This window comes from Dryobates pubescens, chromosome 21 (assembly GCF_014839835.1).
Source record: "Dryobates pubescens isolate bDryPub1 chromosome 21, bDryPub1.pri, whole genome shotgun sequence".
NCBI lineage: Eukaryota > Metazoa > Chordata > Aves > Piciformes > Picidae > Dryobates > Dryobates pubescens.
Window position 1 is genome coordinate 20,700,012 of NC_071632.1, and position 13,696 is coordinate 20,713,707.

General features: G+C 66.9%; 1 protein-coding gene across 1 annotated transcript; it reads right to left on the bottom strand.

The window, feature by feature from the left end:
* Positions 1 to 1,054: 1,054 nt before the first annotated feature.
* Positions 1,055 to 10,130, bottom strand: CCM2 (CCM2 scaffold protein). Its single transcript, XM_054171288.1, has 10 exons — positions 10,119 to 10,130; positions 8,258 to 8,431; positions 7,457 to 7,540; positions 6,815 to 6,998; positions 5,108 to 5,244; positions 4,161 to 4,407; positions 3,405 to 3,501; positions 2,504 to 2,642; positions 1,762 to 1,900; positions 1,055 to 1,337 (listed from the first exon to the last, which is right to left on the bottom strand). Exons 1-10 carry the CDS (start codon positions 10,128 to 10,130, stop codon positions 1,057 to 1,059), a joined length of 1,494 nt encoding a protein of 497 aa, XP_054027263.1. The 3' UTR covers positions 1,055 to 1,056.
* Between the last annotated feature and the right edge of the window lie 3,566 nt (positions 10,131 to 13,696).

The following is a 13,696-nucleotide window of genomic DNA, read 5'->3' on the forward strand; positions in this document are numbered from 1 at the left end:
TGAGACACCAGTGAGGGCCATGGTGAAGCTGGGAGCTGCTGGGGGAGGAGGGGTTAAAGGCACTGGGGAGGCTTGGGGGACACAGAGCAGAGGAATGGGGAGAGGGCAGGATGGCCCCAGACTGCTGAGCCAAGGTCTGGCCTCCTCAGCAGCACCCACACCAGGGCCACCCATGGGTGCCCAGAGCCCCTTGGTTGAGCCCTGGAGGTGCTGCTTGGGGCTGGCTCATCCCTTCTCTTGGGGTTCAATCTCTCCTCCAGCTCAGCCTTCCTCCCACTTGTGGCTCTCCAGAACTGGGGACCCCTCCCAGCCCCTCTTGGGTGGCCAAAGAGGATCTCCCCTTTGGGAGCGCTCCTCTGGCAGGGGCTGGGGTTAAAAACTCAGTCCTTGAAAGTAAGATATCTGCACCATGTCCATGCCACCCACCAGGCCCTGGCTGGGTTCTCCTGGCTCTGGTGGGCAGCATGGCTCTTGGGGAGGCCCTGGAGCTAGCTCCTGCCCTCTTGCCAGCACCATGACCAGCAAGGTGGGTGGCAGGCTGGGCAGGTGGAGCCCTGGCAGCTCCACAGCCTGCAGCCAGCACCATCAGCTCCAGGAGGGAGGGCAGGGAGGGCTGTGGAGCCCTGCAGAGCTGGAGAGGGGCACAAGGTGTGCAGCAGGCTCAGCTCACCATGTGGCTACCACCACCACCCCAGCAGCTTCTCCTGGGGGGCTGGAGCCATAGATGTTGCTCAAAAGCATCAAGAATGGGTTTAAATAATTCACATTGTGGTAAACTTCATTCAAAAACAGGGAGGAAGAGGAGGAGGAGGAGGAGGAGATCAGTTACAACAAGGACACCATGTGCAAAACTGTAAACCAGGCAGAGGCTTGGAGCCTGCCTCCCTCCCTCCCGGGCTTGGAGCCAACAAAAGCCAAGCAGGGCCGGCCGGGGGCTGGGCTGCTGGAGGCTGGGCTCCTGCCTCGGGCTCCTCCTTGCAGCGCAGGGGAGGCCCCGGGAGCTGTGCAGGAGGAGGGAGCAGCAGCGAGGTCCTGCCGCGGCTCCCCCGGCTGCCCTCAGGAGGAGTCTCTGTCCATGCTGCAGCCCAGGGCCTCGATGTCGTTGCTGATGTGGGAGATCATCCTGTCCCACTCGTCCTCCTCCGAGGGCACCGACTGCTCGTCGGAGCTGCCGGCGGCGCCGTTGCCGTTGGTGGTGGAGGTGGAGGCGGTGCTGAGCGTCCTGCGGTACCGCCCGAAGCTGTCGGTGATGATCCCGCGGCCGTCCTTCACGCCGATCGTCTCCAGGAAGTTCTCGAAGTGCTGGCTGTCCTTCTCGGGGATGAAGGGACGCAGCCCTGCAGGGGCGGCGCCGGGGCTGAGCGGCAGGGCCGGGGGCGCTGCCGGGGCCCTTCCACCCCTCCCCCCGCCCCGGCTGCAGCAGCCCAGCACGGGGCTGCGGGAGCCTCTTGTGCCAGGGGCATTCCCCCAGCATTCCAAACCTTCCCGCAGGAGACTCCCAACCTCTCTGGGCAGCCTGGGACACCCAAGGACTTTCTCCTCCTGCTCAGGTGGAGCCTCCCGGGTTCCAGCCTGTGCCCTCTGCCCCTTGTGCTGTCGCTGGGCAGCAGGGGCAGGAGCCTGGCCCCAGCCTCTCGGACAGCGCTAAGCAGCGCGAAGCCGCTCCCCGAAGCAGCTTTGTGCCGCCCCCCGCCCCCCCTGCCCGTCGCTCCCAGCCCGGGGGGGGTCGGGCAGGCCGGCCGCGGGGCGGGGGCCGCTCACCCAGGAGCAGGAACTTCCTGCTGTCCCCATAGAGCTGCTTGAGGTTGATGCAGAACTCGTGGATGGAGGCCCCGTTGCGGTACTCGTGCAGCAGCATGGCGAACTGCTGGATCTCCTGCGAGGAGAGCTTCGTGCGCAGCTGCGGAGGCACCGCCCGCCGTCACGCCCGGGGCGTGGCCCGCCCGGGGCGTGGCCCCCCGCCCATCACCCCCCCCCGCCCCGGGGCGTCACCCACCCGGCCCTGCTCCCCCAGCCTGCAGGGCCAGCAGCTGGCAATAGCCTCCCAGGTAAGAGCTCCTCAGACCCTGCTCAGCCGCCCCCCGGATAGCACAAGGGGCAGCAGAGGGGAAGTGCAGCACGGGAGGTTCCACCTCAACAGGAGGAGGAACTTCTGCACCCTGAGGGTCACAGAGCCCTGGAGCAGGCTCTCTGCCAGAGCAGGAGCAGAGAACCCAGCACAGGGGGCACAGAACACATCCAGACAGGGCTGGGAAGGCTCCAGAGCAGGAGGCTCCACAGCCTCCCTGGGCAGCCTGCTGCAGGGCTCTGGGACCCTCCCAGGGCAGCAGTTCCTCCTCCTGCTGAGCTGGAACCTCCTGTGCTGCAGTTTCCATCCATTGCCCCTTGTCCTGTGCCAAGGTGCAGCTGAGCAGAGCCTGTGCCCTCCCTCCTGCCCAGCTCAGCCTGTTGAGGCCAGCCTGCCCCCCCGGGCCCAGCCCCCAGGCCTGTGCTGCAGCCCTACTGTCATCATGTAGTCCTGCAGCAGCTCGGTGGCCGTGGTGCTCAGCTCGCTCTCGCTCGCTGTCTTGACGTGTGGGGACTGCTGGCTGGAGAAGCAGGAGGGGGAGCTGTCCCCAGCATCCAGGGCTTCTGGAAAGGAGCTGCAAGGCAGAGGGAGCATCAGGCCTGCAGGGCTCCTGGGGCAGCTTCTGCCTGGCAGGAGGGGCACCTGGAGAGGAGCTTTTGGCTCCTGAGGGCTCCCCCAGGAGGAGCTGAACTGCTGAACGCCACAGGATGCTTTTGGGTGGAAGAGACCTTTAAGCTCCTGGAGTCCAACCATGGCCCCAGCACTGCCAGGGCAGCACCAGGCCATGGCCCTCAGCACCACAGCTCTGAAACCCCTCCAGGGACGGGGACTGCCCTGTGCAGCCTGGGCCAGGCCTTGGCAACCCTCTCCAGGAAGAAATTGTTCCTCATGCCCAACCCAAACCCTCCCTCTGAAGCCTGTAACCCTTTGGTTAGGAGGTCTCCAGCTCCCCTCTCCTGGTGCCATCTGGGACAGCTCCAGCAGCCAGGTGCCCCCAGCTGCTTCTGGGGCAGGACTTCAGCCCACAAGCACTCTCCAAAAGAGTGTGGGGGAAAACCTTTCTCCCAGCCCCAGCTGGGCTCCCCCAGGGCACAGAGGCCACATCCCTGCTTTGCTGACCCAGGGGAGTGGACACTGGCTACGTGACCAGCTCTGGAAAGCCACAGTGGCAGAACAATCCAGCCATGGAGGCAGCCCAAACAGCAGCTGCTGGCTCAGGCTCAGTGAGCAGCAGCCTGCAATCTGCAGAGCACAGCAGGTCCTGCTCTGAGGGGCTCAAAGGCAGCAGCCAGGCAGCACTAATGAGGTCCAGCACCACCACCAGCCACCAACTTACAAAGTGCTGGCTTCAGCTTCATAAGGTTCCTTCACATCCACCTTTGTAGAGGAGTCATCTGCAAGGAGAACAGTGAGATCATCAGGGCAGGGCTGGGCTGGGAAGGGACCCCTCAAGGTCAGCCAGGCTGCAAGGAGAACCTTTGAGCATCATGCAGTCCAATCCCCCTGCCATGAGCAGGAACAGCCTGGAGAGCTCAGAGCCCCAGAGCCCTGGCCTGGGATGGGGGCAGGGGTGAGGCAGCTCCCAGCTCTCTGGGCAGCCTGGGCCAGGCTCTTCCCACCCTCACAAGGAAGAATTTCTTCCCTGTCTGGTCCAACTCTCCCAGCAGCCTGAGTGTGAGCTGAGTGGTGCTGGTGGCTTTGGGGGTCAGCTCATCCCCACCCTCTGCCCCTTCTAGCTTTGGTGGGGCCCAGGCTGGGTGGGGAAGCCAAGTGTCCATCTCCAGGGGTGAAGGAGCTCCTGGGGCAGGAGAGCTGAGCAAAGAACCAGGGGAGGGGGTGGGGTGGAGGGGACCTGTTGAGCTCATCCAGTGCAAACCCCTGCACTCAGCAGGGACTTCTGCAACATCATCTGCTAGGGCAGGCTGCTCAGAGCCCCAGAGAAGCTGGGCTGGTGCTCCTAGGGCTGGTGCTCCTAGGGCTGGTGCTCCTAGGGCTGGGACTCCTAGGGCCGGGACACCCCCTGGCCAGCCAAGGGGCCAACAGCTGCTGTCCCCCAGGCAAGCGCCAGCAGCCCCCTGCCCACCCCACTCACAAGCAAGGAGAGGAAGGGCTTTCTTCCACCCCCTGCAGGCTGGCCCTGCCCTCAGAGGGCGCTGGGTGAGGCTGAGGAGGGCTGAGGCTGGCTGGCAGGGGCTGTGCTCACCGCTGTGCAGCGAGAGGTGGCGCGTGGGCGTGGAGGCCCCGTCGAAGATGGCTCTGTCCAGGAAGTCGATGGTGGACTCGGTGTAAACGATCTGGAAGACCTGGCTGAGCAGAGAGCACAGCTCCTCAGCAGTCACCTGGGCAGGGAGCAAAGCAGGCTTGAGCAAAGCAGAAGACACCCTGGGGGGCCTCAGAGCTGAAAATCCCACCCTGGAGACAAAGGGAGCAGGAGCTCACAGCCCAGGGGCAGCATTGCTGCAGCAGCTCACGGCCCAGGGGCAGCATTGCTGCAGCAGCTCACGGCCCAGGGGCAGCATTGCTGCAGCAGCTCACGGCCCAGGGGCAGCATTGCTGCAGCAGCTCACAGCCCAGGGGCAGCATCCCTGGCTCCAGACACCAGAGGACACACATCTCCAGGCCAGCAGCAGGTAGCAGAGGCCTGCTGTGGGCCAGAGCCTCAGGCATCTCCTGCTGCTGGAGAAGCTCTGGGCTCCACCACCACCAAAACCATCTTCTCAGACCCTCTTGTGTCCCAGTCAGGTCCTGGGCTTAGGGCAGGGACCAGGCTTTCCCCTCCTCCTTCAGCAGCACAGCCCAGCCCATCCCCATCCCCTCTGTCGCACACCATGGCCAGGTGAGCACCTGGGCACGTCCCAGGGGGGACACAGAGCAGGATGAGGCCACCCTGGACCTCTCGGCTCTCCACCTCTAGCCCAAGAGGTTGTGGCCACCACGGTTCAACAGGCCTCAGAGCTCCCAGCAAGGGCAGAGCCAGGGCTGTCAGGATCAGAGGGTGAGGGTGAGGGGGGCAGGGCTGGAGGGGGGCTGGGGTCTAACCTTGTTCTCTGTGGCCAGCACCACCAAGCAGCAAGCTTCCAGAGGCACCACCCCACTCTCGGACAGCGAGCCGGACGCCAGCGCCTTGGAGCTCTCGGCGCAGAGGCTCTGGCTGGGGGAGATCCCAGGGTCCTGAGCTGAGGAAGAGACAACTCCTGATGGAAAGGCAAGTCCTGGGGAGGACCAACCCCCTGCACCACCACAGCTGAGGGGTGGCCTGCGGGGAGGCAGCTACCAGGAGAAGGACCTGAGAGGGCTGGGGGACAACAAGCTGCCCAGGAGCTGTGCCCTCACAGCCAAGAAGGGCAATGGGGGCATGGAGAAGAGTGAGGCCAGCAGGCTGAGGGAGATTCTCCTCCCAGGCTGCTCTGCCCTACTGAGGCCACAGCTGGAGGGCTGAGGCCTGTTCTGGGCTCCCCAGCTCAAGAGAGCCAGGGAACTGCTGAGGGGCCTGGAGCAGCTCTGGGAGCAGCAAAGGCTGAGAGCCCTGGGGCTGAGAGCCTGCAGAAGAGCAGCCCCAGAGGGCAGCTGAGCAATGCTCAGCAAGAGCTGAAGGCAGCCTGGGGGGCAAGAGGCTGGGGCCAGGCTCTGCTGAGTGGTGCCCAGGGACAGCACAAGGGGCAGAGGGCACAAAGTGGAACCCAGGAGGTTCCATCTGAGCAGGAGGAGAAATGTCCTTGTTGGAGGCTGTGGAGTCTCCTGGTGTGGAGAGCTTCCAACACCCCCTGGGCACTGTGCCCCTGGGCACTGTGCTGTGGGTGCCCTGCTGGAGCAGGGCTGGGCTGGGGGAGCTCCATGCTGGATTTCTGTGGAAGGTGGAGGCAGGGAGGGAAGAGCAAGAAGCCCTCAGGAGCTGAGCTACTCCCTGTGGGGCTAGCAAAGGCCCCAAAGCAGGAGGCAGTGAGGAGGAGCTCCAAGCCTGGCAAATTCAGAGCCACTTCTGTCTGTGGGGCTTAGGGAATCCCTCAGCAGAGTGACAGCTCTAAGGCACTTAACTCCTTCATCCCACTGCCTGCCCCTTGCTGTCTTGGGCTCTATAATCCCCTAAGTCTCTCTCATTACATCTCCTAAGCAGCTCAGAGCTCCCCCAGTGCTCCTCCAGCCCAAAGGCAAGCAGGTGGGACACAAGTACAGCCTCTGGGGACAAGGGAAGACAAGAAGTGAAGTGTGTCCTAGGTGCTGGCTATCACCCTGCTCACTCAACAGGGCTGTTCAGACATCCAGGGCAGCAGGCTGGAGGAGCTGCCTCTGCCTGCTCTCCTTGGTGCCCTCTGCAGAGGATGCCATGGGCTGGAGCGGGGGGGGCAGTGTAGAGCTATGGAATGCTCTGGCTTGGAAGGGACCTCTCAGGCTCAGCCAGTCCCAGCCCCTGCAGCCAGCAGGGACAGCTGCAGTCAGAGCAGGCTGCTCACAGCCCCAACCAGCCTGAGCTGCACTGGTGCCAGGCAGGGGGCAGCTCCCAGTGGTTTAGAAACCTCAAGCTGCAACAGCCCCTGCTCCCACCTGGACTAGTTGGGCTGGATGAGCTCCAGAGGTCCCTTCCAACCCAAACCCTCTGATTCTTGAAGGACACTGACTGCTTTGGGCTGTTCTCAGCCTGTCCTCTGCTGCCCTCCATAAGGGGCAACCCCAACATCACCCCAGGACAACCCCAAGGCAGCCCAGGAGGGCAGCCCCAGGCAGGGGCTGCAGCTGGCCCCTGGCTACCTGTCTTCAGCACAACCAGGTGAGAGGAGTCGTCTCGGATGTAGGACACGGAGGCGATGTCGTGGATGGGGACCCTGAGGATGAGATCTTCTCCATCCCTCCACACCAGCTTGATGTTGTAGGCAGAGAGGCTGATGACAGCGTCGTGCTCCTGGGTCAGCTGCCCGGGCAGCTGGTGTGCCCTCTGCAACAGAGACTCAGCTGAGCTGCAGGGCCGGGGCCGGCCGGGGCCGCCCGCTGCAGAGCCAGGCTGGGGCCGGCAGCGCAGGCCGGGGCCAGGCCGGGGCCGGCAGTGCAGGCAGGGGCCAGGCAGGAGCCAGGCCGGGGCCGGCAGTGGGGCAGGAGCCAGGCCGGGGCCGGCAGTGGGGCAGGAGCCAGGCCGGGGCCAGGCTGGGACCAGGCCAGGGCTGGCAGCGGGGCAGGAGCCAGGCAGGAGCCAGGCTGGGGCCGGCAGTGGGGCAGGAGCCAGGCCGGGGCCAGGCCGGGGCCGGCAGCGGGGCAGGAGCCAGGCCGGGGCCAGGCCGGGGCCGGCAGCGGGGCAGGAGCCAGGCAGCAGCCAGGCCGGGGCCAGGCCGGGGCCAGGCCGGGGCAGCCCCTGCAGGCCCTGGGCAGCTGCAGGCAGTGCTGAGGGGGGAGCCTCACCTTGGCGTTGTCAATCAGCTGCAGGATCTCGGTGCGGCTGGAGGGGTTCAGGTACCCCGGGATGGAGCTGAGCTGACCTAAGTACTGGGGGAGAAGCAGGCAGTGGTCACCACCACCCCCCCTGCATGCAGGCAGCACCCCTGCCAGGCTGCGCCGAGCGCGGGCTGGGGGCTCAGGCTGGCTTCAGAAGCTGCTAAAGCAGAGTTGGTCAGGTTGGCAAAGAGCTCCGAGGCCGAGGCCAAGCAGAGCTGCAGCTACACGTGGGGGAAGCTGGGGAAGGGGCTGGAGGACAGGGCTGGGGAGGAGCAGCTGAAGGACCTGGGGGCTGCTCAGGCTGGGAAAAGGAGGCTGAGAAGAGACCTTCTGGCTCCCTGCTGCTCCCTGAAAGGAGGCTGGGCCTGGTCTCTCCTCCCCAGGCACAAGTGACAGCAGAGGAAGTGGCTTCAGGTTGCCCCAGGAGAGCTTTCGGTTGGCCATGAGGAACAATCTCCTCCCCCTGAGTGCTGCCAAGGCCTGGCCCAGGCTGCCCAGGGCAGGGGGGCAGTGCCCACGCCAGGGGGGGCAGGAGGGGCAGTGCCCACGCCAGGGGGGCAGTGCCCACGCCAGGGGGGGCAGGAGGGGCAGTGCCCACGCCAGGGGGGCAGTGCTGAGGGCCACGGCTCAGCGGCACCCTGGCAGCGCCGGGTCAGGGCGGGACTCCAGCACCCCAGGGCCCGGTTCTCAGCCAAGCCAGCGGATGGCTGTGCCCCCGGGAGCCAGCCCAGCCCCGAGGCAGTGCCAGCAGGCCCTGGCAGAGCTCACCTTGACCTCCTTCTCGATGTAGTCGTTGAGCAGCAGGTCGGGCTCCACGCGGTCGGGCAGGGCCAGCAGCACCGTGTGCAGCGGCCGCCGCTCCGCCACCTTCTCCTGCGCCTTCTTGTCCCTCCCCTTCTCCCCCTTCAGGAAGACTCTCTTGAAAGGAGACACAATGCCAGGCTGCGGAGAGAGGAACCGGGGTCAGGGGCAGCTGCTGCCCCCACAGCAGGAGCCCCTGAGCGAGCTGGGGACGGTGAGCCTGGGGCTGGGGAGGTGAGAGCTCACAGCACTGAGGCAGGCTGCACAGGGGCTGCTGCTGCTGCGCGGGGGCTGCTGCTGCTGCACAGGGGCTGCTGCTGCTGCGCGGGGGCTGCTGCTGCGCGGGGGCTGCTGCTGCTGCACAGGGGCTGCTGCTGCTCTCACAGCTCGCAGCACTGAGGCAGGCTGCGCAGGGGCTGCTGCTGCTGCGCGGGGGCTGCTGCTGCTCTCACAGCTCACAGCACTGAGGCAGGCTGCGCGGGGGCCGCTGCTGCGCGGGGGCTGCTGCTGCGCGGGGGCCGCTGCTGCTGCACAGGGGCTGCTGCTGCGCGGGGGCCGCTGCTGCTGCACAGGGGCTGCTGCTGCGCGGGGGCTGCTGCTGCTGCACAGGGGCTGCTGCTGCGCGGGGGCCGCTGCTGCTGCACAGGGGCTGCTGCTGCACGGGGGCTGCTGCTGCTGCACAGGGGCCGCTGCTGCTGCGCGGGGGCCGCTGCTGCTGCGCGGGGGCCGCTGCTGCTGCACAGGGGCCGCTGCTGCTGCGCGGGGGCCGCTGCTGCTGCGCGGGGGCCGCTGCTGCTGCGCGGGGGCCGCTGCTGCTGCGCGGGGGCCGCTGCTGCTGCGCGGGGGCTGCTGCTGCTCTCACAGCTCACAGCACTGAGGGAGGCTGCACAGGGGCTGCTGCTGCGCAGGGGCTGCTGCTGCTCTCACAGCTCCACAGCAGAGCCAGGCTGGGTGCAGAGCCAGGCTGGGTGCAGAGCTGTGAAGCCATCCTGTGGCAGCTGCTGCACTGAGAGCCTCTCTCCCACAGCACAGGAGCACAGGGCAAGGCTGTTGCGCCTGGGGGGACAGTGCCCCCTCCTCCTCCCAGCAGTGTCCCCTCCCTGCTCCCAGCAGGCAGCTTCAAGCCCTCTCTCTGTTGCTGTGCTCAGGGTGGCTGAGAGGCACAGGAGAGACCAAAGCAGCCTGGAGGAGTCTGGGGGGTGGGATGGGAAAGCTGCTGCTTGAACCCTTTGTCCCCAGCTCCAGCGGGAGCCATGCAGCACAGGGGCACTGGGGACAGCCTGGCCCTCAGGAGCCATCCTGGGACTGAGGGAGGCAAAACCAGAGAGAGCCTGGAGGACAAAAGGGGACAGGGAACACAGAACACAGCTCTGGGGAGCTGCTGCACCGGCAGCCAGCAGCTCAGCCCCTGCCCCTGCCTGCCCCACGGCCCAGGGGGCAGCCCCCAGGCAGCACAGCAGGCAGCCCCCAGGCAGCACAGCAGCGCAGGGGGCAGCCCCCAGGCAGCACAGCAGCCCCCAGGCAGCACAGCAGCGCAGGGGGCAGCCCCCAGGCAGCACAGCAGCCCCCAGGCAGCACAGCAGCACAGGGGGCAGCCCCCAGGCAGCACAGCAGCCCCCAGGCAGCACAGCAGTGCAGGGGGCAGCCCTCAGGCAGCACAGCAGCCCCCAGGCAGCACAGGGGGCAGCCCCCAGGCAGCACAGCATGTGCTCCTCTGCCATGGGACCACCCCCCTAGGCCATGGCAGAGCCGTGGGGGCCCCAAGCCCGAGGTGGAGCCTCCCCCAGGCAGCCTGGGCCGGCAGCCCCAGCCCAGCCCCAGCCCCTACCTCGCTCTCCATCCAGGAGCCCTCTGGGCAGCAGGCCCCAGCCCTGCTGCTGCTGGCCCCACCAGGAGCACCCTCTGGGGGCACAGGAGCTGCAGAGCCTTCTGTGGGGACTGCCAGCGCTGCTGGGAGCCCTCCCAGGAAGCCAGAGAACCACAGCTTCCTCCTGCCCCGGCAGGGCAGAGCCCTGCTGCTGGCTGAGAGCACCAAGGCCTGGCAGGGGGGCTGGGCACCAGGGCAGGAGGACAGTTGGCAAAGCTTGATGCCATGCCAGGCTCCCAGCCATGCTGGCTCATCCCCCCCAGCCCTGAGCCCCTGCAGCCCCCAGCCCCTGGCATCCCCTCCAGGGATGGGTTAGGATTTCCCTGCCCGAGCCAGGGCTCCTCAGGATGCACTCTGGGGGAGGCTGAAGCTGGGCTCAGGGGGGCAGAGAGGTGCTGGGCTCAAGGGGGCAGAGAGGTGCTGGGCTCAAGGGGGCAGCCGGGGGCTGGGCTCAGGGGGGGCAGCCGGGGGCTGGGCTCAGGGGGGGCAGCCGGGGGCTGGGCTCAGGGGGGCAGCCGGGGGCTGGGCTCAGGGGGGCAGCCGGGGGCTGGGCTCAGGGGGGGCAGCCGGGGGCTGGGCTCAGGGGGGGCAGCCGGGGGCTGGGCTCAGGGGGGCAGCAGGGGGCTGGGCTCAGGGGCTGGTTCCACTGGTGAGGAGCAGGTGTGGGGGACTGTGTCCCCCGGACTGGATGAGGAGCTGCAAGGAGAGCTGACATGGGAGCCCTGAGGGGGTGTCCTGGCTCCCCCCAGCTGCCCTGGGCTGGAACACCCTGGGGAGTCCCTGCAAGCACCCCAAGGCCCAGGAGGAAAGGCAGCTCCAGGCACTTGGGGAGCAAGAGAGAGGCTGGGGCAGGGGGAACAGCAGCTGGGGCTTGTTGGGCTGCTCCAGGCAGACCCCAGGAGCCTGAAGGAGGAATGCTGGGGAGGGGCTGGGCCAGTTCCCACCAGGGAACCCCCCAGGCCCAGGGCATGTGGTGAGGGGCAGGGGGTGGCTGCCACAGGCAGGAGGTCCCCTTGGCCCAGCTGCCTGCTGGGAATGGAACTCCCCTGGGCACAGGACACAGCTCCTGGCCCTGAGCAGCCTGGGAGGGGTCCTGCCCCTGGCCTGAGCTTCCAGGGCCCTTCCCCACCCCACTCTGTGATGAGGAGCTCAGGCAGAGCCTGGGGCTCCAGCCCTGGCACACAGAGACAGCAAACCCCACTTTATTGGGTGCCCCAGAGAAGCAGCTCCCCCCTTCAGGTGCAGCATGGCCAGGGGGCACCTGGCAGCTCTCCCTCCTCCAGCACCAACCCAGGCAGCCCAGGGGGCAGAGCAGGGAGGGAGCCCTGGGGGACCCCAGGCAGCCCAGGGGGCAGAGCAGGAAGGGAGCCCTGGGGGACCCCAGGCAGCCCAGGGGGCAGAGCAGGAAGGGAGCCCTGGGGGACCCCAGGCAGCCCAGGGGGCAGAGCAGGACCTTCTGCCCTGCTCCAGCAGCTCAGCTCTGAGGCCAAGCAGGAGGCCAGGGCTCAGGCCAAGGTCTCACCAGCTCCTGGGCTGTGCCCCACCACAGGCCATGGGGCTGGCTCTCATGCAGCACTCCAGGGGGGTAGTGTGTGAGGATCCCCCCCAGGACTGGGGGAGGTTTGGGGCAGTCCCTTCAGCAGGCTGACTCCTCTGAGAGGCCAAAGGAGCAGGGCAGGGAAGTCCCTCTGCAGCCCCTGGGTTATCCCCAGGGTAATTCCCCTCCCCAGCACCTGTCTGGAGAGGGAAGCAGCTCCCTGCTCCCAGGGGCCAGCCAGTGCTGCTGGCCAGCTGCAGGGCCCAGCCCCCACCCCAGGGCACTGCCAGGGCAAAGGCCCTGCCAGGGGCACAGGCAGCAGCAGTGCTCCATGGGGCTGAGTGGATCAGGGAGCTAAGCTTGAGTGCAGCCATGCTGTGGGAGCTGGGAGAGACCCCCCCCAGCCCAGCTGTAACTGAGACCCCCTGGCTCCAGCTGCCATGGCCCCAGGGCTCTGCAGCAGCTCCAGGCATGGGGACTGCACCACCCCTGGGCCAGCCCCTGAGCACTCTGGCAGCAGAGGCATTGCTCCTCCTGTCTACCCTGAGCCTCCCCTGGCACAGCCTCAGGCCAGCTCCCCTCCTGTCACCTGAGACTGGGGAGGTTCAACCAGCACAAGGGCAGGGGCCTGCAGCTGGCTGCAGGCAGCCCCAGGCACAACTCCAGGCTGGGCAGGGACTGGCTGCAGAGCAGCCCTGGAGAAAAGGCCCTGGGGGTGCTGGGGGAGGAGAAGCTCAGCAGGAGCCAGCAGGCAGCACTGGCAGCCCAGAGAGCCAAGCAGAGCCTGGGCTGCAGCAGGAGAAGTGTGGCCAGCAGGGCCAGGGAGGGGATTCTGCCCCTCTGCTCCACTCTGCTGAGACCACAGCTGCAGCTCTGGGGCCAGCTCTGGAGCCTCTGTGCCAGGAAGGCTCTGGAGGGGCTGGAAGGTGTCCAGAGCAGGGCCAGGAGGATGAGCAGAGGGCTGGAGCTGCTGTGAGCACAGCCTGAGGGAGTTGGGGCTGTGCAGGCTGGAGAGGAGAAGGCTCCCAGGAGACCTCCTTGTGGCCTTGCAGGCTCTGCAGGGGGCTGCAGGAAGGCTGGGGAGGGACTGCTCAGGATCTCAGGCACTGATAGGACTGGGGGGGATGGAAGGAAGCTGGGGGTGGGGAGATTCAGGCTGGAGGGGAGGAGGAAGTTCTTCAGTGTGAGGGTGGTGAAGCCCTGGGATGGGTTGCCCAGGGGGGTGGTTGAGGCCCCAGCCCTGGGGGTGTTTAAGGCCAGGCTGGATGAGGCTCTGGGCAGCCTGTGTGAGGTGTCCCTGCCCATGGCAGGGGCTTGGAGCTGGCTGAGCCTTGTGGTGCCTTCCAACCCTGGTTCTGTGATTCTATGAGCAGAGCCCAAGCCCTGCCTGGCTCAGCCTCCCTTCAGGGAGCTGCAGGCAGCCAGGAGGTCTCCCTCAGCCTCCTCTCCTCCAGGCTCAGCACCCCCAGCCCCCTCAGCACCCCTCAGTGATGCAGGAACACAGCCTCCCAGCCCCCCTCACCTGCTGCCCACACCTGGCCCACAGGAGAGCCCCCAGGCCATGGTTGCACCACCCCACTGCCCACCCAAGGCTCTCTCCATGCTCTGGGGCACACTTCCAGCTGCTCCCAGCAGGATCTCCCCCCCCAGGCCAGAGGAAAGGAATTCTCCCCTGGTTATTTTTAGCAGGGCCTTTGGTGCTCCTCCCAGAGAGGTTCCTCCCCCCACAGCTCTCAGCCCAGGGGCTGCAGCCAGCAGCTGGAGGGAGAGGTTGGCTGGAGGCTCCTCCTGGCTCAGCTCAGCAGCCTGGGGAGAGGACAGAACTGCCCTGGTTGGCAAAGGCCTCCAGGATGCTCCAGGCTTGAGGAGAGAGATGAGAGGCTCCTGGAGGTGCCTGCCTCCAGCCCTGCTCTGCCTGATCCTGCCCTGCAAGCTCTGCCTGCCAGGCTTCAAAGGCATCTCTCCCATCAAGCCCTTCAGAGCCCCCTGCCTGGCCTGGTCT